Raw genomic sequence first — 27,753 nt, 5'->3', positions numbered from 1 at the left:
TTTGCCTGTGGGGAGGGTCAGATTTCATTCCTGACTCATCCCAGAGCCGCCCACCATCTGTGCTGGCATCACCTTACCTGCCCCTGAATGATCGGAGGAGGGCCCTACAGACAGGCCACCCCTGTGCTCAGCAGCCCTGTTTGTCTGATCATTAAAGGACTGTCTCTTCGAGAGGGGACACTGAGGCCAGCAGGACATGGTTTTAGGTTTAGGGGCCTGGCTGCTGAGTCCAGGAGACCATGAGCAAGCCTCAGTATGCAATTTTATCCCTGAGACAGCTCCACTAGGGAGAGGAAGTTCCCCTCCAGTGGGAGAAATCCAGGCAGGCTTACTGGGGGTGGTGCTGCTTGAGCTTGGGGTTTGGGATTCCTTTTTTTAAGGAGCATTTATTGGACCTATATACCTATGTGCTGGTCTTGGTCCTCCTATGACTGTCCTTGGCCATAGTGATGAATTTGGGCAGGCCTGTGCAGGATTTTGGGGAAGTGGGTTACTAGGTAGAGGGAACCTCAAGAGCACAGGCTCAGAGGTAGAAAATGAGTTGAGTTTAGCTACTTGGGGAGTGGCAGGAAATGAAGCTGGGAAGTCTAAGTCTAGGCGTGGGGGCTATCTAGATCTCAGTGTCCTTTGAGACTGGTTCAGACACCATATCTGCAAAGCCTGTTTGATTCTCCTGGCCCTCAGGATGTCTTGGCCATGCTATGCTCCACCTCGTGGCAGGATGGTGGGTCTCTGTGGGTGGCTATAGATTTCCTGGGCATGGAGAGTGGGTCATTCTCATTTGGGTGCACAAACTGCCCCCCTTTGCTGTGTGCCTGGCCCAGTGCTTGGTCTATGGCCATATGAGTGGGTGAAGTTGTGGGAGCCCAGCAGCTCAGCTGCCTTTCTCTGATCCCAGGTAGGTGTCTTTTTGTCCCCATTTTCAAATGATGAAAGTAAAGTTCAGAGAAGTGAGGAAACTTGCCAAGAGTCACACAGCTAGTGAGTGGCCCAGTTAGGATTTGAACTCCAGTCCGTGTGGTATGACACCTGCAATCATACCTTGGTGATCCTGTCCTGGGAAGATGGGCTGCAAAGGGGCCTGGCAGGGGCTGGCCCACAGGAGGGTGATTCAAGAGTTCATTTTCCTTTCCTATCCCTCCACAGTCTTAATGCGGGCTTGAGTCACAGCAGGCCCTGTTCAGTTCACCAGCCATCTGGTACTTTCTTGTATATAATTAACAAATATTTATTGAGCGCCCACTGTGTGCCAGGCACTGTTGTAGGCACTGGGGAATTCAGTGAATAAAAGAGAAGAATCCCTGCGCTAATACTCTCATGAGGAAAACAGACAATAGATCAGTGAAGTATATAGGATTTTGGAAGATGAAAAGTGCTATGGAGAGAACATAGCTGAGAAGGGGGCCTGGGAAGGACAGGCCTGGGGACTGCATAGGAGGGGGAGTAAGGATTGCAACTTAAAGCAGTCTGGAGGCCTCCTGGAGAAGATGACATTTGTGTAAAGACCTGAAGGAGGTGAGGGAGTGAGATGTGCAGACCTCTAGAGAGAGGCCTGAGCAGGAATAGCGTGTGCAAAGGTCCTGAGGTGGGTGTCAGGATTAGCCAGACTAGCCAGAAGCCCAGTGGGTATGGAGTGCAGGGAGCAAGGGGAAAGTAGTAGGAGGCAGGGTTGGAAGTAATGGAGGCCAATTCACACAGGCCCTGTGGGCTGGTGATCTTTTGCTTTTGTTCTGAGAGATGGGAGGCAGTACCGGCTGTAGCAGAGGAGGGATGGGATGTGAGAGACCTTGTACAGAACAAGACAGAGGTGGTGGCCTGAGAAGGCCCTGTTGTCTGTTCATTGGCCTGGCTGGGAGAGAGGTAGCAGTAGACCATTGAATGAGATGGGGTCCATGCACAGCCACAGCAGGACAGGCACCGGAGGGGGCTTGCTGTGGGCTAGATGAGGGTCACAGACCTGGTTATACCTGGCTCTGTGGCTGAGCTGCTGGGTCACCTTAGATCATTCTGTGCCTCCTGTGCTCAGCTATAAATTGGGAAAAACAAGCCCAGTGCTATGATGAAGACCAAAGGAACGGAGCAAACTCCTGAGGGTGCCCTAGTTGGGAGGGGGCATCAGGGAAGCCTTCCTGTAGGAGGGTAGCCTTGCACTGAACCATCAAGTCCAAATAGAACTAAGCCTGGTGGAGGGAACGTGGATAAGGATGGCAGGGGTTGGGGAGAGTACCCAGGAGGAGGAATAGTTGGAGCCAAAGCTGGGAGGCTGGATAGCAGGACACCATAAAGTACCGGGCATTAAAAGAGCTAAGCTGACAGTCTCTGGGGAGTGGGAAGGCTGGAGGGCCCCTTCCTTCCATCCGGGCATGGACGGCTTGCTGTCGTCCCCACCCCCACTGTGGCAGCTGGCACCCCTTCAGCGGGTGCCTCCTTTTCAACCACCTCTGGGCTCCCTTGGGCCAGCCCCGCCCCTTGGGCTGTGCTGCCGGCAGGGGCGGGGCCAGGCTCCCCAGAGCTGGCGGCGGGAGCCCAGCGGAGCAGGTGGAGGCCTGGCGGTGCTGGGCTTGCACGGCCTGGGCCTCTGGGTTGGGAGCACCAGCTACCACCCCTCTCTTTCCTGCCCCCAATGCCTGCCAGACTTTTGCTTTTGCCTGGGCCCCCTCCTGACCAGCCTCCTTGCCCCGTCTGGGTGGGATTTGGGGGCTAAGCTGTCTGGGGTCCCAGGACCAATGCAGTGCCGGATCCTCCGGGGCCTGGCTGGGGCCCTCGTCACCCTTCTGTGCATGGGGCTCCTCTCTCTATGGTATCACTCCAGCCTGTCCGCACAGGGCATGCAGGAGACCTCTGGGCTGAGCCCACCAAGCCCTCGGCCCCCTGAACTGCAGCTGCACGATGTCTTCATTGCAGTCAAGACGACCTGGGCCTTCCACCACTCCCGCCTGGAGCTGCTGCTCGACACGTGGGTCTCCAGGACAAGGGAACAGGTGACAAGTGGGAGACAGGAGTGGCCCCTGGCCTAAGGGACTCAAGGAAGTCTTGCTGTTGGGCTGGGGTCCCTGGTGACCTTGAGGGAGATGCTGCCCACCCACCTGCCCAGTGTGGGCTGGTCTTTCCTCCTTCCTCCAGGATGGAAGGCTTGTGCCACCCTGCCTGTGCCCATGCTGGCCCTGGAGCCAGGAGCTCTGCAGGCCCACTGCTGCATTTCTTTCAGGGGCCAGGCTGGGCCCCTGCCCCAGACCCCTGGGTCCCTCATGGGGTTCTCTCTATTCCCTGGCTGTTGGCTCCTGCCCATCCTGGCTCAGCCTGGCACTGGGGGCAATGGAGGGCATTGGGCAGCCGGAGTAGAGGCCTCTGAGAGGTCCTGACTCTGACCTGCACCAGGCCAAGCTGCCCCCAGTCCAGTCCCTGAGGTGGAGAACAGGGGCTGAGCCTCTGGGGAGGGGAACATCCAGGTGGGCCTGCTTGGGGAGAGGGGCTGGGGTGGGGACATCCTTTCAGAATTCTTGGTGGCCCTGTCCTCGTGCCTCTGCTGCCCAGGGCTCCTGGGCCTTCCTCCTGTGGGTGCTTTCTGAGGGGGCAGGGGTGCTGTATGTTCTGATGGCAGTGGCTGAGGCAGTGGTGGGCAAGAGATTGGGCAGCGGCCCACCCGGCATGTGGGACTGTGTGCGTGTCACTCGTGGAGTCAGTGTTAGACATGCTATGATGAGGTATGTGGGTGACAGGGGTGTGCGGTGTGTCTTTCCGGGGTGGCATCTCTGACAAGCTGAGTCCTTTCTGCCCTTCCTCTCCACACATGCAGTGTCCCCTCAAAGTCAGGGCTTTAGGGGTGTTGGGAGCCCTTCTTTGGGGAGGGCAGGGCAGATTTGCCCACATACATACTCTGCCCCACTTTGGTGGCTGGTTCAGTGGGAGGAAGTGACTGAGCCTTTGGAGGGGGTTGAGGGTTCCTGGAGACAAGGGAGGTGGTATCTGGAAGTGGCCAGGGGCCCCTGGGGGGTACCGTTGCCCTGGTTTCCTGTCCCTGAGGTCCTAGCACCCTGGATTGCCCCTCGTCCCACCAGCTCTGGTACTGCAGGCTTTCCCTGGGGCCCAGCACCGTTTCTCATCTTGGGGATTCTGTGCCGCCTGCGGAAGCCGCTGAGCCCGGCCCTCCCCACAGACCTTCCTGTTTATAGCGCTGTGTTCTGTGTGCGCCTGGGAGCATGGCCTCACATGGTCTGAAGCCCTTTCCTGTCTTGTCTTGAGCACCATCGTGGTGCCCTTGCCCCAGATGAGGAAACTGAGGCCAGAGGGGAGGAAATGCTTGCTAGCATCACCCCAAAGGCCTGAGGGTGCAGTGCCCAGTGAGACCTAGCCCTCACTTCCCAGCTGGGGCCCTTCCTTTTCTGCTTCCCAGGGCTGCCTGGTCACTGGGCTACAGGAGAGGGTCCTTGGGCCTCCAGCCTGGGAGGCTGGGCCTGGCAGAGGAGAGACAAGCAGCCACATGCACTGTGCCTTAAACTCAATCTCAAATGCCCACCAGGCAGCCAGGGGGAGCACCTGCCAGCTGCTCAGCAGCTAAGGGGCTGCATATCCGATGTGCCGCTCTGTTTAACCGTCACAGCAACCTCGAGTGGTGGGTGTTGGTATTCCCACTTCATATGAGCACCGTGAAATAGAGGTAAGAGATGAAGTCACTCAGTTGGTCAGCCCTCCCTTCCTACCCCTAGCCCCACTCCCAGAACAAGGGGCGGAGCCCAGAAATCTTGACTTTGAAGAGTTTAAAGAAAGAAGAATGCCCAAGCAGAGGAAGAGAGGAGACAGGGAGACCCTCTCTACCCCTGCATCTGCGCCACCTCCGTCTTCTCCCTTTGGCTCCCCTCTCTTCGTGACCTTAGCTAAGGCCTTCCCCCTTTCAGCCCTCAGTTTCCCCATCTGCACAAGATGGGAGGGCCTCAGAGCCTCTCTCAGCTCTGCCTTCAGCAGTGGGCCTGAGCTGGTTAACTCCGGGGCTGGCTGCTGGTCCCAGCTGGTTAAGGGTGGCCGGGTGGCAGGTGGGCCTTTGTGGTGTCTCCGGGGCTGGGCTCTGGTGCCTGCCTTTGTCCTAGGCTGAGAGGGTGGGCTTGGGGAGGCACACTTTGTGATCTGGGGTGGGGCGGGGTGGGAGGTTTTCTCTTCCCCACAGGCCCCTCGAGGGTGGAGTTTGGGGGGCAGGAGTGAGGGCCCACACCTCCCTCCTCTGCGGCAGATGGCCCTTGGCCCCTCCCTCCCTTCACCCCAGCAGGCTGCCTGTCCCTTTGTTTTCCTGTGAGGTTTTAACCATTGTCAGGGTTTCCTCCTTAAACAAATCAAATTCAACCCTCCGCTCAGAGGGAACTCTGCCCACTGCTCTGTGCCAACCTCAGGATTCCCAGGGACTGAAACATTAGCCCCCAGGCCCTGCTGCAGGATCCTGCGCCCCCTTCCCGCTCTGATTCATTAGGGCCTACTCATCCATCAACAAACATTCCCTGGCCCATTTGGCCCATGCTCCAAACTCCAGAGTTCCACTATCTGGTGGCTGTTTGGTGGCAAAAGTTTGCCAGGGAACAGGACAAGAAAGGCCTGACTTATATTACTGGTTCCCTTGGGGACTGTGTTGAAAACAGACATGGGGTGGGAGCAGGACCGAGCAGGGAGACCAGGGGAAAGGTGGCCACAGCAAAAGCAGGCAGGAGGTGACAGAGGCGGGCTGGACCACAGAGTGGCCGTGGAGGCTGATGGGGTGAGGTCGCATTCTGGCTGCTTAGAGGTTTGGTGGACAGTTTGCTGACAGATTGAATGTGAGCTGTGAGAGAGAGGAGGCAGTGAGCCCAAGGTGCTGGGTCCCAGCAAGACAGGAAATGGGCCTGGGGGCACTTGGGCACTCAGTCTTGACCGCTGAGTCTGAGGAACGCACTTCTCACTCCAGGGAGAGGTCATGGCTGCAGTGGGATTTGGGAGCTAGCGTGAGGCCTGGGCTGGAGGTGTGAACGTGAGACTCCCTGCCTTCCTGACGGTGTTTAAAGCCCAGAGGCTGGATGGCATTGCCGAGGGAGGGGGACATAGGGGAGAGGGGCAGGGCCTGGGCTTGGACCACCCACACTTTCCCCAGGGAAATTCAGAGACTCCCAGGGTTAGTTGGACCTGACGGTGGGAGAAAGACCCCAGGGGGAGGGGCTCAAAAGGTGGACACTGTCCAGGCCTCCCGAAGGGAAGCTGGGTGCCAGGACAGGGTGATAAATCAGACCCTCCAGGATGTCACTGTCTGGTGGGAGATACGAAGGGATAGATTTCCATATCCGAGGGGCTGCTGTTAATATTGGGAGAAAAGGAGGCTGAGGGGCACATGGAGGGGTATCAGGGAAAGCCTCCTGGAGGAGGTAATGAATGGGCTGGGAACTAGGGGCCAAGGAGAGGGCACAGCAAGTGCAAAGGCTCAGAGGGTGTGTGTGTGGCATAGCTGAGGAACTGAAAGCCCTTCAGGTTTAAGGGAAACTGTGGAAGTGGTGAGATAGGCTGCCTCAGGCACAGGGGCCGGTGGCCCCTCATTGGTCACAGTTAAGGGGCTGGTTTTTATCCCGAGGGCAGTAGGGAGCCAGAGAAGGTGCTAGTAGGGGTGGTGGGAATGGGTATTATCTAGTTCTGGTCCCGACAGGAAAACAGAACATGGGAATGAGGCAAGGTCTTGGAATAATCCATTGAGAGATAACAGTGGCTCAGAAGAATGTCTACCTGCTGCCTCTGGAGAGCCTGTCTCTGCCCCTCATTCAGTTTATTTAGGGGCTGTGTGGTTTCCTCCTGCCTGGGAGGTGGCAAGGAGCGGTCTGAATCCCAGCTCAGCACTTGCGAGCTGCACCAACTTTACCTGCCACTTAGCCTCACCGTTGCCATCTGTGAGAGCAATGAGTCCTGTCTTGAGGCTCAGTGAGGTCCTCAGGGACCAGGAGTGTGGCAGCTGGTGGTGGGCTGCCTCTCCAGTCTGGAAGAGCTGGATTGGGTCACAACATGACATTTCTGAGATGTCTAAGGGCCCCTGCACTTGCCCAGGGAGTTTGTGTGGCTGTGAAGATTGTGACTGTCTCCCCACCAGGCGTGTGGGTCCCTCCAGAGTCTGTCCCCTGACCTGGTGTCTAAGACTGTGTATGTGTGATGGTGGAGGTGCCATATGTGTGTGTGTAAGAGAGGGAAGAGGGTGTGATTCTGCCAAGGGCATGGGACTGCTAGGGCCCCGTGGGAGCTGGTCGGCGGGGTGCTGAGTGGGAGGCTGATGGGCTGGTTTGCACCGTGAAGCCAAGTGCCCACAAAAGCTGGTAGTTGTGTGTGTGGCATGAGGGGGGAGGTAGCGGAGAAAGTCCTGTTGTCCTAAAGGAGTGTGTGCTGCCGAGAGCGGTGTGTGTCGGTCACTAAGGGAGCACGGAGGTCTGGATGGGGCATTGCTGGGGGCTTGGTGGCGAGCCTGTGGGCTGGCCTGGGGACTGCTCTCGGCTGACCCCAGCCCTGACCCCTCTTCTCCTTTCTAGACCTTCATCTTCACCGACAGCCCCGATAAAGGCCTCCAGGAAAGACTGGGTAACTCTGGGTTGGGTCGGGGCCCCTCCGCTATGGCCAGATAAAGCTTGGGTGGCTGTCCCTTGGCCGGGGTGTCCCTAGGAAACAGGGCTGCCCACCCTTGGCATGTGCGGACTTCCCCTTTACCCAGGAGGGAAACAGCTTCTTGCCTGGGAACAGGTATGGGTGTGCGGAGGGGCTGTGCTGGACAAGGCCCCGTATACCCAGGTCCCAGCCCAGCCTGCTGTCTCCCAGGCAGGTCAGCCGTCCCTTGCCTCAGTTTCCCCATGCCTAAAATGGGAGTGGGTGGACTGCTTTGGGCTCTCTGAGGCCTTGCTTTGCATTCCGTGTGCAGGGCTGTGGAGACGAGCTGGGCAGCACCCCCTGACCTTTCCTTGCTTCTCCAGGGTCCCACCTCGTGGTCACCAACTGCTCTGCAGAGCACAGCCACCCTGCCCTGTCCTGCAAGATGGCTGCTGAGTTCGATGCCTTCCTGGCCAGTGGGCTGAGGTGAGTGCACTTGGGTCTCCAGGGATAGGCCTGACCTCTGACTCAGGCCAGGTCCTGAATGGGGTGTTGTGTCAAAAAAGTGAAGTCATCTGGGCCCGGTGGATTTAATCTTGTAGGGCCTTTTGGGGTCTGTCTCTGGGCAGACTGTGTACAAATGTCACTCACTGGTGGTGTGACCTTGGCAAAGTGTCTTAACCTTGCTGAGTCCTGGTCACCACCTGTTAAGTGAGCACACCTTCCTCAACTCCCACGAGACGCTGCCTGGCACAGAGCAGTTGCCTTGTGAGCCACCCCATATCATCACTGTTTGTTGACTGATTATGGGGTGCAGGGGGAGTCTGGCTGACTGGCAGCCCTTGGGAACTCGTACCCCCAGTCTCATCCTCTCCCCTTCCGTCCTCACAGGTGGTTCTGCCACGTGGATGACGACAACTATGTGAATCCGCCTGCGCTGCTGAAGCTGCTAAAAACCTTCTCGCGGACCCGCGACGTCTACGTGGGACGTCCCAGCCTGAACCGGCCTATCCACGCGTCTGAGCCGCAGCCCCACAACCGCACGGTAGGAGGGGGCGAGGCCTGCCGGGGGCGGGGCCCGGAGGGGCGGGGCCAGGGCCAGCCCCGAGGGTGGGCGCTGGGCTGGAGTCGGCTGCGTTCTCTGGCTTTCGGGTTCGGCGTCACTGCTGTGTGTTTGGGCTGGTAGCCTGGTCTCTGATCCTCAGTTTCCTCGGTGAGATGGGAGCCTGACAGAATGCAGGTAAGAGAGCGCACGGTGGGACTGAGCTGAGGCCTCCTGACTCCCAGGCAGGGCTCCTCGCTACCTGGTACCGCCCTGTGGTTGTACAGCGCTGCGGGGCGAGGTGTTAATTGCCGCAACCCTAGCCCTTGAACACTCCCCTCCCCCAGGCCCCCCTTCGCTCCCCAGACTTCCCAAGCCAGCGACTGAAGAGCTGACGTCTGGAGCAACAGGGTTCCCGACACCAGCCTCAGCTCCAGACCTGGAGAGACACTGGTTAGCCCTGCCAGATTTAGAAAATTAACAAAAAACCAGGAAACCAAGATCCAAAGTTTGATTTTTAGATAAATGATGAAGACTTGGAAAATATAAGTATGTTGCATGGTATTCTCCCACTCCCCAGGGCCCGCCAGGCTTCTGGTATTGGGGTGCCCCCAGACCGTGAGGGCTCCCTTGGTTCCAGGGAAGAGACAAGGCATGGATCCCCCCTCTCTAGAGGCAGTGCCCGGAGCCGGAGCTGGGCACACTCTGGGGCTGTCTCCCTCCCTAGGTCACCATCTGCTTCATTAGGGAAACCAACAGCAGGGAACACAAAACCTTAATTATCAGCAGCTAATCAGGCTCTGAGCCCTAATTAAACCCTCCTGGGCCCTGGGGGTGTGTGTGTGTGTGTGTGGACTCCAGGTGCGGAGTCCCCCAGCCTCCAGCACCACCTCACCCCTGGCCTTAGGGAGTGAGAACTGCTCTGGAGGCTGACTCCCTGGGTTCACACACCAGCCCTACCACTCCCTGGCTTCATGACCTTGATTGAAGTCACCCTACTTCTCTGTGCCTCAGTTTCCTCATCTGTGAACTAGGTGATAACAGTCCCTACCTCATAGGGTGGATGTGAGACATAAAATAATTAAATGAGGTCATCTTTCCAACTGCTTGGAATGGGACTTGGCCGGTGACAGACACTAGTAAGTGTTACCTATCGGTGTCCAACTCAGCTTGTTGGGCCGTGTTCTTCCTGTGCAGTTCAGCACCCTGCCGGGCACACCCAGGCTCTGGCCCCATAGTGTGCAGATGCCCTCCTTGGCACACACCCAACCAGTGGCATCCCTGGACTCCACTGTGAAGTGTCCCAGCCTGTTCAGATCCCTGGGGGGACAGCAAAGGGGGCAAGAGCTCTGGGCCGGGGTCAGTCCCAGCTCTGGGATGTCAGGTGAGTAACATCACTTATTTGTCCCTGGTCGCCTCACCTGTGGCATGGCCCTTAGTGCAGGACTTGGCCCAGTGAGTGCTTGGGGTTGAGCACTGGCACTGTGACTGCTATTATTATACTTACCTGGGAGGAGGCTGTGAACCCTTAATTCATGACATGAGCATTGATTGGGCACCTCCTATGTGTGAGGTCCTCAAGAACCCATTCATTCTGCCTTGTTGAACCCTAGCCTCTATCTAAGAAGGCAGTGTTTCCACAAGCAAACTCATAGAGGTCTTTAGGAGGAGGATACCTCTGGGCCCGGAGGACCATCAGATTTCAGAACTGGAGCCGATATTGCACTCACAGGTGACAAATCTGAGGCCCAGAGAGGGCCAGTGACTTCCTCAGGGTTACACAGCTGTGCAGTGGAGGAAGCAGAGGCTCCAGAGTTGGGCTTCCCAACTCCCTCCCTGCCCAGGGCTCTTCTCATTGCTGCAAAGGGAGATACTCAACCAAACACGCATCAATTAAGCACCAACATGTACTTGGGAGAAGGTAACTTTAGGGAACTTGTTAGGCCAAGAAGAGGTACACTGTTTCCCAAAAGCCTTGAAGAAATTTATGGGTGAATTCATAGGTCCTCATGAAGCAGGCAGAATAGGCCTTGGGCTCTGGTGATGTTGGGTGGGTGCAGAAGGTCCAGAGGGATGCAACTGATTCCTGAGACTGAGATGTCAAGCAGTTTGCTGGCCTCAGGGCCTCACAAGCCAGTCTGTCTGCTTTTTACTTCATCAGAGGCTGGATTCTCTCTCCCTTCCCAGAGATGCTTTCTCTGCTAGGGACTGGGCGTGGTGAGGCCAGTATAGAAGGCCTGGTCTGGTGACTCTGTAGAAAGCATCTCTTCCTCTTAGTTAGCATAGGTAACTCAGGGAAGAATCTGATTAGCTGGCCTAAGTCATGTGCCTGTCATTGAGCCAGTCACTGGGTCAAGAGGTGTGGCCCTGTGACCATCCTTTGGGGGCACCTGCCCACTCTGTGGCCTAGGGGAGCAGCTGCTGTCTTTGGCAGCCCCTCCTGAACCACATGGGGTGAGGTAGAGACATTTTTCTGGGGAAAGGAATAAGGTGTGCTGGGTGACACACGTGTCATCATGTCCTCAATATGACACATGTTCTCTTTCACTGAAATCCAGCCAGATTGGAGTCTAATTAGTGACCCTATCACTCTTAGCTATGTGACTTTGGGCCTTGGTTTCCTTATCTGTAAAATGGGCATAATAATGTCAGGCTGTGGCAAGACTCCAGTGATGTGAAATGAAAAGCTTTCGAGCCACGCTGGCTGTGGGGAGGGGGCCTGGCTGCTGTCCCCACTCCCAGGCTCACCCAGCACCCTGGGCCCCCTCTTCTCCCCTCAGAGGCTGGTGCAGTTCTGGTTTGCCACAGGGGGTGCCGGCTTCTGCATCAACCGCAAACTGGCTCTGAGGATGGCCCCGTGGGCCAGGTAAGCAGAGACCCATGGGTGGGGCGTGGGCCAGGGTGGTGGCTGGAGTGTGTGTGGGACCTTTGCAGCAGGAAGGACTTGAGAGCGAGCTCAGGAGAAACTGCCTCTCATTTATGCTGCGTCACAGCTACACACTAAGTGGTGAGCGAGCAGCCTGCCCTCCTGCCCTCGGGGCTGCGCTGCCTGATGCGCTCTGCTGCACTCTGCTGCGCTCAGCAAGTTGTGTAATCTCTGGGAGCCTCAGTGCCCCAACTATGAAATGGACCTGATGATACAACAGCCAATGGTTATTAAGAGTTAAATGAGAAAATGTCTGGCCTGGCACCTGGTCAGAGCCAGGCAAACATTAGTGCCCATTTGCAGCCCACTTCCAACTGCTCATTGTCACAGGGGAGGTGAAGGCCAAGTGTAGGGGCACTCAGAGGAGAGAGTAGGGCTGTCTGCTTGGGGACAGGAGGGAAGGCTTCCTGGAAGAGGTGGTGTTTGAGCTGGGATGGCCCTAGAGGGTCTGAGATTGAGGGGGACCCTCAGAATGGGGAGGGGATACTGGTATTCTAGAGAGGAAGCGGCAAAGGCCTGGACAGGTTGTTATTAACATCAACACCAGCGTCACCACCTTGTATTGATGTTGACTCAGAGCCAGCTCTGTGCCTCACCCAGATTATCGTATCACTTGAGGCAGAAAGGGTGTTAGCCTTGTATCCACAGCTGAGGAGACTGAGGCACCGACAGGTTAAGCAAGTGACTCGTCCGAGGTCACCAGGTCCAGTGTCACTCAGTGGCTGGGTTTGGCCCCAAGGGCTGTGTGCTTTGCCACCTCACCAGCCTGTTCAGCCCTGGATGGGAGGGGTCCTCCCGAGGGGATTCATGTGCAAGTGGGAGCACGAGTGCCATCCTGGGGCATGTCAGCAGCAGGTGTCTACATGTGACCGGATCATCTCTGTGCCCGGGGTACCTATCAGGGCTCCTGCCCTGTTCTATGATACCTTTTTGTGAATTAGAAAAAGGTACCCCCTCTGGGCAGGTGCAGCCCTTGGGCACAGCCTGGGGAGCGGAATGAAGGCTGGGTTTCTGCACCCACTCGACCTCCTGGTCAGGCATCCCGTGAAGCCTCTGGGGACATTATGAGTCAGGTGATGTCCTTGTCTGGGACACTGCTCCTCCCTCCCTGGACACCCGGCTGACTCTAGCCACTGTTACACTTAAATGAGGAGAACAAAAGACCATCACCTCTTCTGGGAAGCCTGCCTTCTCTGTGTCCCTCAGGCCTTGTGCGTCCCTCTGACTTAGCGCCAGTCCTGCTCTGGAATGACTCGCTCATCTATCGGCCCCCCCCCCCAAGAACGGGGGCTGCTGTTGAGGGCAGGAGACGTTCTTTCTCACCTCTGAGTCCACAGCCCCATCACGGTATCTGGGACTAGGTAGAAGCTCAAGTTCAATGAGTGAGTGAGTGAATGAATGAAGAGAAAGGGAGAGAAGGAAAGGATACATCTATGAAGGGCTTCATCTCACCATTCCTTCACTCGGTCCTCACAACAGCCAATATTGGCAGGGCCAATATCATGCTCATTTCACAGAAGGGGAAACTGAGGCTCCCTGAGGTTTGTGACTTGAAGGAGGTCACGCAGTATGTAGGAGGCAGATGCCAGAGCTGGGCTCTGCTTTGCCAGCCAGCCCTGGCAGAGGGAGGACCCACTGGGAGGCAGGCAGGGCTCTTGGTGTCATGGCCTAGGCCAGTGGCCACAGCACGGTTCTGTCCCTCAGTGGACCCCGATTCATGGACACGTCTGCCCTCATCCGGCTGCCTGACGACTGCACTGTGGGCTACATTGTCGGGTGCAAGCTGGGCGGCCACCTGCAGCCCAGCCCCCTCTTCCACTCCCACCTGGAGACCCTGCAGCTGCTGGGAGCTGCCCAGCTCCCAGAGCAGGTGAGCCAGCTTCAGGGCAGGGCTGTGCGTGCATGCGTGCGTGCGTGCGTGCGTGTGTGTGTGTGTGTGTGTGTGTGTGTGTGTTGGGGCTCCCTCTTGTTGATGGTGAAGGACTGCCTTAATGACGCACAGTGACTCAGTCCTCTCCATCTCCAGCCCTCCAGGGTTAGTGTTTGTGATGCTGAAATTCTTTGGTCTGGTCCCCATGACAGCGGAAAGGACCTGAATAGACGAGACGAAGCTTGTCTCCAGGTTCAGGCCGCCCTGCTGCCTACCTGCCAACTCTTGCCCTTCTCTCCTTTCTTCAGTTGTCCATCTTCCCTACCTCCCTCTGAAGGGGCCGTGTCTGCCCTTTCCAGCTTTGGCTGTCGGTAGCCCCCTCCTTCATCAACACCTGCCTGTCCACTGCTCCCTGCTTTTGCTTCTAACCCAGATGTTACTGCGAAAGACCAGGTTTCCAGTGGGAGCACCCAGGCTTGGTGTCCAGCTGGGGGCGGGGTGCCCCATCCCACCTCCTGGCAGGTAATGCCTCTGCCCAGGTCCAACGGGCACTGCCTTGCAGACACTGCCCTCTGACTCATGGGCTTCCAGCCCAGTAGATGGTCCTGGCTGGGAAGGCCTCTGAAATCTTCTGCCCAACAGGGAGTCAGAACCCTTTCACCTGCAAGTGACAGAAAAGTAACATAGAGTGGTTAAATGAAAAAGAACATTTATGGGCTGGTGTGCCTGAGAACCTGGGGGCCAGCTTGCTGGGTCTGCAGAGTCTGGGTGCTCAGACTTAGTCCCTGCTCTGCCCTGCCCTCCTTGACATTGCCTCATGCCCAGGCTGGCTGACCCCTCCTGCTGACCAGATGGCAGCCCCAGGTCTCCACCCTGGCTATGGGAAGAGAGCTCCTCCCACTAGATCCCAGCACCGGGGCTCATTGATCAGATGGCCCATGTGGGTCACATGACTTGTCTCCTACCAGCGCCTAGTTAGCGTTGATTGGGAAATCCTGGAACTGGGGTGTGGGGTTGGTCCCATTAGAACTGCGGGCCTGAAGCCAGGGAAGTGGGGGAGATTTGTGGCAGCCAAAATGACACCCTAATGGTTGGGATTTCCAGAGCACCCACTATGCCAGGCACCAAGCTGGGGGCTTTATTTTTTAACTTTGCTTCCTCACAACATTCACATGAGGGTGGTACTGACATTCTCATCCTATAGATGGGGAAACTGAGGCCCAGAGAGCTGAGCTAACCTCGACACTAGTGCAGGGCAGAGGGAGGTTTGAACCTTGGCTGGCTGGCTCCTTAGCCCACTGTCTTTAACCACTGTGCTTGACTGCCTGCCGCCTGGGGTCATTATCCCACATCCTCATTGCATGTGGGGAGTAACTCGAGGCTCCAGGTGGACAGAAATTGCCGAGGTCCTGCCGGGAGTGTCAGGGAACCTTCATCCAGGCCTGTAACTTACTGGAAAGGTGCCTCTCCTTTTGAGTCTCAGTTCCCTAATCTGTAGATGAGGGGATCATCAGAGCCTCCCAGGTAAGCTGGACTACTGGGGGTACCGATGGGGCTTGGCATGACAGCACTCTGCAGGCCTGACGTACTCTGGGGAGGGGGTGAGCTCCCTAGCAAAGCATGCATTGCCAAGCGGGGCGTTTCAGGGGTAGAAGTAGGCTTTTTGTGCCCCACATAATATCTTATTGCCATCCTTGCTTGTGCCCAAATACTGTCCTCTTGTGGGGTCTGCAGTGGGACACCCCCCAACCTTCACCCTTTTCTCTACTTCTCCCTGCCCAGGTCACCCTCAGCTATGGTGTCTTTGAAGGGAAACTCAACGTCATTAAGCTACAGGGCCCCTTCTCTCCTGAGGAGGACCCCTCCAGGTGGGTCTGGGGGCTGACACTGTAGGACGGGAGGAGTGGGGGGCTGAGTCCAGGCCTCCAAAGATGGGAGCTGGGAGAGAAGGGAGGCCCTGGTGGCTGATAGCACGGAGCTGAGAGTTGAGGGAGTGGCTTTCAGTCCCCGTTCTGCCACAGGCTTGCTGTGTGATCTTGGGCAAGTGCCTCGCCCTCTCTGGGCCTCTGTCTCCCCATTTATAACAGATGGAGGCTGGGGATCCTGATCCTGTGGGATTCTTCAGGAGCTCCTGGAAGACTGAAATGTCTTCGCTGAGCAAACTGCCTGATGATCTAATGGAGCTTCAGGCACTGATGGGGAATTTATATTTGGTCTTTTGTAGCAACTTTGTTTCTTTGGTGCTCTTTAATGGCTCATTTCAGGGGTTAGAGGGCTGGAAAGGGGGCTAAAATGCCACCCAGGCACTTTCCAGTTCTGCCCCCAAACAGGCCACGGGGAGATTGGAGCCATTTGGCTTAGCCCCCGATTGCTGTAGGGCAGCTTTGAGCACAGCCTGTGACATGCTGTGGCGGCAGGGGACAAGACCTGCCCGAGGAATATAGGGAAGCACGGTGACTCAGGTGCAGAAGAGGAGCGTGGCATCGAATCCAGTGGGAGCCGTGGCAGGGCCCCACCTAAGGCCTTGGAGACTCGTTTGGAACTTTGGATTTATCTGGAGTCTGTAACCCTAGGGGAACCAGGGCTACTGGTTCTGAAGGTCTGCAGAGCTGCCTGGGACAGAGGGCTGACAACTAATTTGAGGGCCCTGGAGCAGGGCTGTACTGAACAAGTTGGACATGATAAGGAGAGAGAGTTAGGCTCAATATAGGAAAAAAAAAATCAAATTTCCAAGATGAAAGGAGCTGCTTTATAATGGGGTGAGCTCCCCATCAATAGAAGTGTGCAAGCTATGGCTCTCCTGCCAAGCGGTTTAAGAATAGATGTTAAATTCTCTCTAAATCTGAAGATTCTAGCATTCTAGATTCATGTGAAATGGGAAGGAGCTAACTGAGAACCAGGTCAGTGTGGTCAGATGGTCTGGCCTCAGTGGGGGCCTCTTCATGGCTTCTCATCTTTGAAGTCTCTCTAAACCACAGGTTCTCAACCAGGGACCATTTAAAGTGCGTCCCCCCACCCCCCACCAGACATCTTTGATTATTACAACTCGGTGTGTTGGGAGTGCTATTGGCATCTAGTAGGGAGACTCCAGGGGGGCTGCTATACATCCTAGGACACACAGGGCAGCCCCCAAACAAAGAATTATCTGGCCCCAAATGTGCTGAGGCGGAGAAGCTCTGCTCTGTGACATGCACTGCCCTTGGGGCCCATGGAGGAGAGGATAGGAATGGGGGTGACTGTCCACTTCTGATCTCTCCACAGGTTTCGCTCCCTACACTGTCTCCTCTACCCTGATACTCCCTGGTGTCCACAACTGGTGGCCCGATGACCCCTGAACTACGGGGACAAAGGTTGGGCTGAGGCCTGTGGTTGTCCCTTGCTGCCCCAGCCAGCCCTGAGAGCCTGTAGCGAGTACCCTGAGGTGGGCAGCTCCTGGCAGGGCCTCAGAGTGGTGGGCAAGCCCAGGCTTTGGATGGTGGCGAGCAGTGATGTCATCCCAGGCCCCTGGGAGGTGGATCGGACAGCCCAGGACAGGTGCACCAGGCGACATCCAGAGAGGCTGTGGGGGCCGGGCTTCTGTGGGGCTTGGATGGCTGGACTGAACAAGGGTGGGAGGCCCTTGAGCTGGACTGGGGCTTAGGGGTTCTAACCCTGCAGAGAATTATATGAGCCCCTGGGGAGTTTGACCTCCATCCCCAGCTCTGGTCTCCCAGTCATCCCCTTGGGGTCCGGCATTGGGCCACTCACTCCGGCTCCCTTGGCTGGATCCCCAACCTCAAGGGGCCCCAGATGGGCTAATGGCAGGATCCAGGGCCTGTCACAGATACTGTAGTTGCTGACCAGACTCCAGTTCCTTGCTCCCCACCCCTTGCTGACCCAACCTGGTTTGGTTTGGAGCATTAGCATGCCCAGATCCAGATGATGGACCATAAGGAGTCCCAGCCAGTCATGAGGATTCTTCTGCTTACTTTCCCATCCTCCATTACTGTTGAGATCTACCATGTGACCCAGCTCTGTCTGGAGCCAGAGCTCTGTCTGTTAGTATGAACTAAACAAAGCCAATGGAGAAGGTTCTAGGGGAGGTTTTGCAGCCCCCTACCTCATGTTCCTGCTAAGAGTGTGGGTGTGATGTCTGGATCTGGGGCAGCCACCTTGCTGCCATGAAGGAAAGGTGAAGACAATCACCCAGCATCTAGTTCTGTAAGAAAATTAAACCCTGATTTCTTTAAGCCTCTCATGGTCCAATTTTCTGTTACACGGAGCCCAGTGTTCCTGACTGGGGCAGGGCCTTTACATGTCTGTCACAGGGTGATGGTGGTGTTGATTTGAGTCCTGATCTAGACAGTTCTGTTCTGCCCTCGCTGGCTGTGTGACCTTGGATGATCCACGTGGTGTCTTTGGGCTGTTTGTCCATTTTATAGATGAGAAAAGGAATATCTCCTTCACAGGTTAATATCTGGGTGAAATTATATAGTGTTTTAAAGGACACAGTATAGAGCCTGGCACGGGAAAGGAAGGGCTCAGTGAACAGGACTGTTAGTGTGTACTTGAGTGATGGTGTGCCAAGGCGTGCGGGCGTGCGTGTCTGTGCGTGACGTATACCCTTCTACCCATGTATGTGCATAAAGACATATGTATGGTGTGTGTATGTGTTTGTGCCCATGCCCTGTGTGTGTGTGAGGCACACGTGTGTGAATGTGTGCCAGTGGTGCTGCTGTGCTGGGAGCTCTTCCCCGTCTTCTCTGCCCTCAGGGTCTGCGCTGGGGGTGGCTAGAGAAGCAGGAGGGGCAGAATGGAGACTCGGAGCTGAGGAATTCAGTCTCTGGTGTCAGATAAAGGGGCAACTTGACAGCCACATTAGGAGCTGAATAATGCAAGTGCCCATGAAATTTCAGGTCCTGAAAAGGTTGGATGAATGAATGAAAGTGAGATTTCAGGCATGGTGGTGTGTAGGTGGGGGAGGGTTAGGGATAGGTGGTCTCTCCCCCCGCTGCATCATGCCCAGTGCTCTTGGAGCTTGGGTTCACAGTGGGGCTCTGGGCTAGGGGAGGAGGGAGGAGAGGCTGTGACCCAGACAGCCAGGGCTGGGAACCCTTTGCAGCATGGCCTCCAGCCCTTGAAGCACCTTGTTCCCACTGCTACTCTTCTGGGGACATCTGGGCCCCCAAGCACCAGAGTCTCAGTCTGTTTTCCAGGGAGGAGCCTGAGGCCCAGAGAGGCACTGCCATGTTCTTGTGGTCACACAGCAGGTCAGGTGTAGAGTTGGCTGCTTAGGCTCTCCCAAAGCCTCCTTTCTTTCTGGGCTGATCTGATGCCAGGCTGGTGGGGTGTGAGCCGAATGGGGGTGGCTCTGGCCCCGTGGCCCTGGTGGTGGCTGGGACGGCATGCTCCACAGCAGCTGTCCTGTCCACGCTGTGTGTGAAGGCTGCCGGCCAGCCTGTTTTTAGAAGCAGCAGCAGATTTGCGGGTTGTTCCCAGATCCTGAGGGTCGGGTGGAGGGAACAGGACTTGGGCCATCTGCTGCCTCCATTGTCCCAGAATAGCTGTGGTACAGAGGGGGAGCAGAGTCAGCAAGGATCAAAATTGGGATGGGAGAAGGAGGGAGTGTGGGTTTAACCCCTTGTGTGTCCGGTGGGAGTGTATGAAGCTCCCTATACTCTATGCTAAGGGCCCAATGTGAGCCCCATAGGCAGGGGCTGGCAGTGGGGGCCAGGTTGGCCCATCCTGTCTCGGCCTTGCTGTGCCCCTTGGGCAAGTATTATTCCCATTGTACTGATTAGGAAACTGAGGCACAGAGAGGGGGAAGGGCCTTAGTCCAGGTCACAGGGCTGATGGGTGCCAGAACCAAGGTTTGAGGCAACCTGGCTCGGCAGAGGTTGTCTCAGGGTGGGATGATTCTGGGGGGCCAGACAGCCCCACTGGGCACCATTCACCGGCCTCACCCATCCAATTGGCACAATGCCAGTTATCTAGCACACTGTCTGGTCTTGAGATGCTGCACAGAAAGCTCCCGGCGCAGGTCATTGCTCAATATGCATCACCCTGTCCTTTCTGAGCTCAGTGTTCTTGGCTGCACAGGGGGTGAAGAGGTGCTGGACTGGCTGTCCCTTTGCCCCACCATCCAGGTCCGGGCCGTCGCCAGTCTCACCCTGTGTTAACACAGCAGCCTCCTTGCTGGCCTGCCTCCTCCCCTTGCTCCCTGGCAGTGGACATGCTGGCCTCCGTGGTGCATCAGCTCTTCCCAGTCTTTGGAATGCACCCGCATCTCTGCATGTCTGGGTCGTTCTTGTCAAGCTCCAATGTCCTCTCCCCTTCCGATGACCCACTGCAAAGCAGCCCCCTGATGGCAGTCCATCAGTCACCTCACTCTATGGCCTTCTGCAAGGCCCAAACCCTCACGGACATGGCTCTTGGTGGTGCATCTGCTTCTCGTGTATTTACTTGTCGTCTGCCTCCATCTGACTGTTAGCTCCGCAATCGCAGGGATCCTATCAGTTCTGTTCACCGAAGCTCACATAGTCCATGTTCAACAGGTACTCGTGAGATGAGTAGAAAAATGAGTGAATGGGGTTTTTCAGATATGTTCACCTCTGTCAGTTTTAAACTTCTATGGAAGGTGCCAAAAGCAGTGGGGGCCAGGTGATGGGGGAGCTTTATAATGGGGGGATGTGGTTGGTGAAACTGATCATTTTCAGTATCACCCGAAAGGGACATTCTGGCCTTAAGTGCTCCTGATATGATGCAGTAGGAAGAACACAGTGCCACCCAGGAGATCTGCTTGTCAAAATGATTGACCCTATGCAGATCGACCTCCTGACTTTAAATACCAGATTCTAGGAAACAGGGACAGTGGAACACATTAAATGACACCATGAGGGTTCAACCCACTAAATCAACAATGAGGACAATTCTGTGGGACAAAGGACCTGGCTTCTTCAACAAGTAAAATGATATAAAAAAGGAAGGGAGGAAGGGCTGTTAAGGATGAAAAGAGGTTTAAGAGACACAGCAACAAAAGCAGCACATGACCTTGTTTAGATCCAGTTCAAACAAATGGACCCCAAAACACATTTTTGAGAAAAATGAGAAGATTCCAACATGGACTTTATATAGATGGTATTAAGAAATTGTTAATTTTATTACATGTGATAATGATATTGAGGTCCTTTTTTTTTTTTTTTTTTAGAGAAATGTTCTCATATGTGAAATATACATTTTGAGGTATTTATGGATGAACAGATACAATGTCCAGAATTTTCTTTAAATAGGTACTTGAGGTAAAAGATAACAGGAACATGGGGGTGGTTGTTGAAGCTGGGTGATGGCCACATGGGGGTTCATTATGCTATTCCCTTTACTATTTTTTTTTGGTATCATTAATATAGAATTACATGAGCAACATTGTGGTTACTAGATTCCCCCCATTATCAAGTCCCCCCCACATAACCCCATTACGGTCACTGTCCATCAGCGTAGTAAGATGTTACAGAATCACTACTTGTCTTCTCTGTGCGATACTGCCTTCCCTGTGCCCCCCCTACATTATTATTCCCATTACTTTGGAAGTTGTTTGAAAATTTCTGTAATAAAAGTACAATTAAATAAATAAAGAAGGTCCCGACATTCTATTTTTCTGGGTATGGCCCTTCCCCATTCCTTTTTCCCTCCCCTGCCCGCCCTTCATGTCCCACATTCAGGCCCAGAGAACATCTGTTCTCATCAGACACAGCTGTCCGGACTCCCCCTCCTGTTCTCCCCAAACACCCAGAGAAAGGAGAGGCAGACCTTGACCGGAAGCTGGCCCCTGCCTGGTTTCCCTGAGGCCCCCCCCCCGATTTCTTTTGGTTCTGAGCCCTTGTTCCTGCTGCTTTGTAGCCCAGCGGCACTTTCCTTGTGCATAGTCATTGGGTACATTCCTCTGTCACCACTGCCCCTGGTCATCCATCCAATAAGAATTTACTGCTCACCTTTGGGGTGGGGGTGGGGGGTGGGGCGTGTTGCTGTGTTAGAGGCTACAAGGATTCGAGTGAAAGTCCTACCCTCAATAGGGAACTCAAATCCCAGTTGGGACAGTATTGAAAACATGGTATATCATGGAGTAAATGACAAAACATGTCTATGGGGCACACAGAGGGAGAACTGAAACCTTGGGGTTCTGTGGGCATCAGGGATCAGGAAACCTTGATGCGTGAGGTGATGTTGGATCTGGGTGTTGGGCCATGAGGTCAGAAGGAGCAGAATGTATCAAGTATTGCCTTGCAGATTGGGCTGGGGAGACCCAAGGAGAGATACAAAGGCTAGTTATTCTGGTTATGAGTACTACTGTTTCCAGGTGCCTACCTATCTCATTTTGTAGGATGAAGGGGGAATAAGAACCTGGCACAGTGTCCACATAAAACAGAGCTTTCCTCCCTACATCTCCTCCTGAATGACTTCATAATTCCTCCCTGAGCAGAGATCTTGTTTGATGAGGCATCTCTGGGTCTCACAGTGTCTGGCACATTAGCTGGTCACATAGTAGGCATTTCATGAAGACCAATGACTACTTAGGTGAGTGAGTCAAGATCAGACTAGTACCAGCAGGCTGTATTAAAATATAGGTGATTGGCAAAAACAGATTCCAAGGCCCTGTCTTAGATCCTCAGAACTTAAGTCTCCAAATGAGGGGCCCGGGAATCTGTATTTTCTCCTGATTCCCCAAGAGGTCTAAAATTGTTGCTGGGTTAGAGAACGAGGTGGGGTTGAGGTGAGTTCAGCACCACGGACAGAACCCTCCATCCACTCTCCTTCCTTGGACCAGCTGGGGTGGGGCATTTTATGTGTGTGTTTGGGTGAGGTCAGGGGTGGTTGGGCGGGGTTCATGGTCTGACCTGATGTGGTCCAGGTGACACCGGTGGCCTTGGCCCTCATCTGTGCTTCAGGAGTGAATTTTGGGGTAGCATAGGTTCTGCTGTGGGAGACAGCTCTGACTCTGCCCAGGGAGGGGCCATAAAAGAAATATTCCTTGCGTTTCTTTTGTAAGTTGTAGGCAACCCCCACACTGTGCAAGCGGCAAAGCATGAAGCCTGAGCCAGTGTGAACAAATTAATCTCCCAAACATGGTTTGAACACCTACTGTGTTCAAGGGCTGTGATGGTAGCCAAGGGGCACATAGGGATGAGTGAGATACAGCTGCCACCCTGGGGAACCCCCAGCTTGTCAAACATGGTTCATTGATTGTTAGAAAGGAGAGCAGCCTTGAGGATAATCAGACCCCAATTCAGCAAGTGTATATACTGGAGAGGTAGCCAGGGAAGTAGAGAGAGCAGACATTTGGTAGCAGAGGCTTCCTGGGTCTGCAACCTGGCAATTGTGTGGCTGTGGCTTTGTGCATGCTGCTTAGGTCTCAGAACCTCAGTTTCCCAGTCTGAGAAATGGGAGTGGTGACATCCCCCCACCCCTGGGCATTTGTGAGGAAGGTGCCTACTCAGCTCTGTCCGGGACACAACCTGTGCAAAGTGTTCTTTCACTTATAGACTCTATATTTATGCTAGGCATGGTGCTTGACACCAGGTAAAGATGGGTGACAGCCGTCATTCAGGGGTCTTGTAATGGGCGAGTAGTGTAGACGTGGCTCTTACCTGGCTCCCCGTGAGACTAAATTTCCAGCCTCCCTTGCAGTGAGGGTGGCTATGTGACTGAGTTCTGGCTGAAGGATGTGCCCCATTTGGAGGGGCCCATAAAACCCTCCCATATGAGATGATCTCTCTGTGATCTCCTAACTGGCTGGATGGAGAGGACTCCAGGTTAGAGGGGGGCAGATCCCGGAGATGGGAGGAGCCCAGGTCCCGGAATCCAGCCATGGAAGTCGGCCCCCCAAACAGCGTCACTGAACTGTTAGAAGAACCAGAAATGAACTTGATGGAGCCCCTGGGTTTGGGGGTGTTTGTTGCAGCATTTAGCCTACCCTGACTAATACAGGGAGTTACAACACACAGGTGAACAAACAAGCAGGCGTTCCAGAAAACGATGGCTTTGTTTTTAAATTCTTCTGAGCTTAGTTAATAAACGTTTAGTCTCTCAATGGTCTGGGTCTGAAATTCTCTTGCTTTGGCAATGTAACTTCCTTCTCAAGCCCCTTGAAACCCATCTTGAGTGATACGAGTCACTCACATAACTCCTCCGGCTTCTGGATTTTATTTCAAGGACCTGCTGACCAGGTTTATATTGAAGTTGGCCCCTCTGGGTTGGAAACCTGTCTTTTCATGCTCTGTAGCTCTTGTGACCTTTCTTTCCCACCCATATCCTTGCCTTCTGGGCCATGAGCCCTCCAGATGTATCTATGTTCCCATCTCTCCAGCCCACTGACCCCTTTGCTTTGTTTGGTATTCAGGTGAAAGGATCTTTGCACCTTTAATGACTTTATAGAGGCAGGACACAGAACGTGAGAGTGCAAACACCCAGTTTACCTGTTGGTTTGCAAGAGACATTTATGTAGTCCAAATCTGTTTTATTTATACCTGATTATTTCTAAATTAAATTGAAATAAATTCTAATACATAAGTAATATGTTTACTGTTCCATTTACCCATCGCTGCATAACAAACTACCTGAAGCTTAGTGGCTTAAAAGAGTGACACCACTTATTTTGCTCATGAATCTGCAATTTGGGCAGGGCTTGGAGGGACAGCTTGTCTCTGCTCCACTTGGTGTCAACTGGCGAGGCTCTGGGACAGTCTGAAGGCTTTCTCAAGTTCTGATGCCAGGGTGGGGCAGACTCAAATTGCTAATGTCATTCTTTCTCTCCATGAGATCTCTTTGTTATGACATTGCAGGGTAGCTGGACTCCTTACATGCTGGCCCAGGGCTCCCAGTCGAGAGCTGGATCACTTCTTATGAACCAGCCTAGGAAGAGTCAGGCAGCATCAGTTCACCGGAACCAGCAATCAAGGCCAGCCCGTAATCGAAGAGAGGGTGCTTCCCATCCCCTGTAAAAATCACATCATGAATTTAAAAAAAATCGTGTTGAAATATATGTCACATAAAATTTGCCATTTTAACCATTTTAAGTGTACAATTCAGTGACATTAATTACATGCAAATGTTGTACGACCATAACCAAAACTTTTTGATAATATTTAAGCATAATGTTTTCACAGTTAGCACAGAACAGAACTCCCCTTTTATGGCTGCATACTATTCTATCGGATGTACATGTCACAGGTTGTATATCCATCCATTCATCCTTTGATGGACATTTGAGGTAACTTCCACCTTTTAGCTGTTGTGAATAATACTGCCATGAACACAGGTGTACAAATATCTGTTTGAGTCTCTGCCTTCAGTTCTTTTGGGAATATGCCCAGGAGTGGAATTGCTGGGCCATATGATAATTCTGTTTACTTATTTTTTGAAGAACTGCCATATCGTTTTCCACAGCAGCTACACCATTTCTGATTCCTACCAGTCAGGCACAAATGTTCTGCTATCTCTGCATCCTTGCCAACAATTACTACTTTCTATTGCTTAAAAAAGTGATAGCCATCCTAGTGGATGTGAAGTGGTATCTCATTGTGGTTGAATTTGCTTGCCCTAATGATGAGTGGTAGTAAATGTGTTTATTGGCCATCTGTATATCTTCTATGTGTCTTTTCAAATCTTTTGCCCAGTTTCTAAGGGGGTTGATTTTTGTTGTTGATGAGTCCTTACTCTTCTTTTTACAGCCATGTAGTATTTCAAAGAATAGTTATACAGTTTTTATTAGCCAGGACTCTACTGGAGGATATTCAGGTTGTTTCCAATCATGTGCTGTTCAAATGACACTACAATGAATTTTCTCATAGACATGTTATTATGCTCACATGTGAGTATATTAGAGAATAAAGTCCTAGAAGTAGGACTGGTGGATTAAAGAGAACGCACATTTATTGTTTAGGTAGATACTGTCCAATTTCCACTGAGAGAGAATGTACTGATTTATATTACCTGTAGCCACATAAGAGAGCAAGGCACAGCTTTAAAACTAACAAGTAGGTTTCCAGTATTATGCCAAAGATTTTTCTTCCTTGGGAATGCTAATCTGACATTTGCTAATACTGATTAAAACATTTGCTGAACACTGCACTGTGTTCAGGGATTTGCAACTTAATTGCATTTGTTCATAAAACAGAATTAATATCGAATAACTTGCCATCAACAGAACTAAGTTTTGACCCTGTGCTTTGACAAATCTATTCCTGTTTTAAAAATCCACTCAAAGTTTTAAAAAAGCTGCTGCTTGAATACCGTTAAACTGATATAAAAAAATCAGACTCATATCTCAAGGTGTATGCCAATTTTTTCAAATAGTACAAAATATATTTTTATCAATTACTTCTCAGAGATATAGCCATGAAGACTCATGACTGGAAATTCTTTTATCAATAGTATGTAAATAGTATGTAACAAGATAACAGAACAACTCACACACCAAATATTAACTCAACCTACACATGCTAGACTGTGTGGATTTAAAAGCAAACAGCACCCCTTTAAAAAGTCCACACCAAACCATTCCTCCAACTTCTAATCAAAAAAGTAACTGAAAATTGTTATGAGCAAACCAGCACCCAATTAAAACAGAGAAACCGATTATAACCACATTAACTACATTATATTAATATATGTTCATAATTAACTAGTCACAGTTTTCAAGAAGGGAAATTTTTTTTTAATGGGAGGAAATTCCCATAAATGAACTAACTTGTAAATAAACCCAGGATGGAATATTCTATATGTTCTGCACAGCAACTAATGTAATATTTATGTTAACCAATGATAAAGACATATGCCAAATAAAACATGATGTGCAGGGTGAATAAATAAGAAATGCTTAATCAATATGTTAAAACCATAGTAAGTACTCATCAACTTAATACTTTGTCAATATGAAGCTAGTTTACATAAATATCAGCTCGGTTCTCTTGCCTGATACCTTTGAGTCCACGCAGTCCAAACTTACACTCAGCACAGGAATCCTGGGTCACCCAGGCACAGCTTACTTCCTCCAATGATGGCAGTTTCACCATCTCCATTATCAGTGAAGACAGGCTGCCTCTTATATGGCACCCAGAGTGGGTGCTTATGGGTTTCCCTTCCTTGGGGAGCTGTCCAGGACACCCCTTCTCAGCTCCCTGACAATCAGAGATACATACCTGCCTATAGATATTTTTAAAGCTCCCCAGGTGGTTCCATTGTACAACCACGGTTGGGACCTACTGCTTTATAAAGTTCATGCACAACACACCTGGTCATCTCTTCATTCATTCATTTATCACACTAACATTTATTGAACACCTTCTATGTTGGGTCCTAAGATGCCCACATTATTTACCCACTGTGTTTCTTTACATTGATCCATTTGTACCTAAAGACATTTATTTTTTATTTTTTGTATTTTCATTCAACGTTTATTGGTGGAGTAACCATGGGTCAGACACTATTCTATGTTTTGGGAACAAGGGTAACATACTGAAATTATTCCTGCCTTCATGAAGTTTATTTTAAAGAAGTTGGAGAAAAACAATAAACTTGTAATCAGTTTACAGATTGTAAAATGTAATATAGAGCTGTTAGATAGTAAAGTTTGGGGGTGACATTTAAGCAGTCCTGAAGACTAAACTAGTCATGCAAGAAACTCACTGAGAGCAGTTCTAGTCAGAATGAACAGCAGGTGCAAAGCCCTAGGTAAAGACATTTATTTTTAAAAGATACTTTGTGTCATGGATTTGATGGGCCAGACACATCTAGCACACATCAAAAATAAGTACATAATTCTTAAAATAAACAAGTTAATTGCCATTATCTAAAAATTACCTTGTGAATCACTAGTGATATTCATACCAAACAATGAACTCATTCATTCATTCATTCACTCATTCCTTCATTCATCTGTCCCACATTTCCTGAGCTCCTCTGATGGGCCATGCTTGACGGCCCATCCTCCCTGCCTCTTGTTTGATCATGCCTGTGCCTACCTGCCACCAGGGATCTCCCCATGCTCCCTACTACTGTTACAGGGATGGAGCCCTTCTCAGCTTCTTCAGGCCCTGATGAAGCTCCTTCTTGGGACTTTGCTCCTTCCACAGACACCTACCCTTCCCTTTGCCTAGCCAGACTGTCCTGGAGGTGTGTACGTCCCTTTACAGTTACCTAGACCCTTGATTGGAGTCCTGGAGGGCAGTGCAGGCTATCACCACCAGGGGGCACTCCTGCCTCACTGCTGGCTCCTCGCCCAGGACAGGGCCAGGGCAAGGTGGGCCTAGCTGGAAGGTTAGGGTGCCTGGGGGCTTCTGGAGAGGGACCAGGCAGGCTTGGGAAAGGCCTTAT

General features: G+C 52.7%; 1 protein-coding gene across 7 annotated transcripts; it reads left to right on the top strand.

The window, feature by feature from the left end:
• The first annotated feature begins 61 nt into the window (after positions 1–61).
• MFNG (MFNG O-fucosylpeptide 3-beta-N-acetylglucosaminyltransferase) lies at positions 62–27,379 on the top strand. Of its 7 annotated transcripts, none has more exons than XM_073213861.1 (9): positions 62–2,981; positions 7,518–7,566; positions 7,953–8,055; positions 8,461–8,614; positions 11,392–11,477; positions 13,242–13,407; positions 13,564–13,659; positions 15,190–15,275; positions 24,222–27,379. In XM_073213861.1, exons 1-9 carry the CDS (start codon positions 2,364–2,366, stop codon positions 24,283–24,285), a joined length of 1,422 nt encoding a protein of 473 aa, XP_073069962.1. In that variant the 5' UTR covers positions 62–2,363; the 3' UTR covers positions 24,286–27,379. The 7 variants fall into 7 exon arrangements, with proteins under 7 accessions (XP_073069962.1, XP_073069963.1, XP_073069961.1 ...); XM_073213862.1 differs by lacking the exon at positions 24,222–27,379 and adding an exon at positions 19,486–21,075; XM_073213860.1 differs by lacking the exon at positions 24,222–27,379 and adding an exon at positions 16,669–17,636.
• The last annotated feature ends 374 nt before the right edge of the window (positions 27,380–27,753 follow it).

This window comes from Manis javanica, chromosome 10 (genome assembly GCF_040802235.1).
Source record: "Manis javanica isolate MJ-LG chromosome 10, MJ_LKY, whole genome shotgun sequence".
NCBI lineage: Eukaryota > Metazoa > Chordata > Mammalia > Pholidota > Manidae > Manis > Manis javanica.
This window is presented reverse-complemented; position numbering and strand designations above follow the sequence as displayed.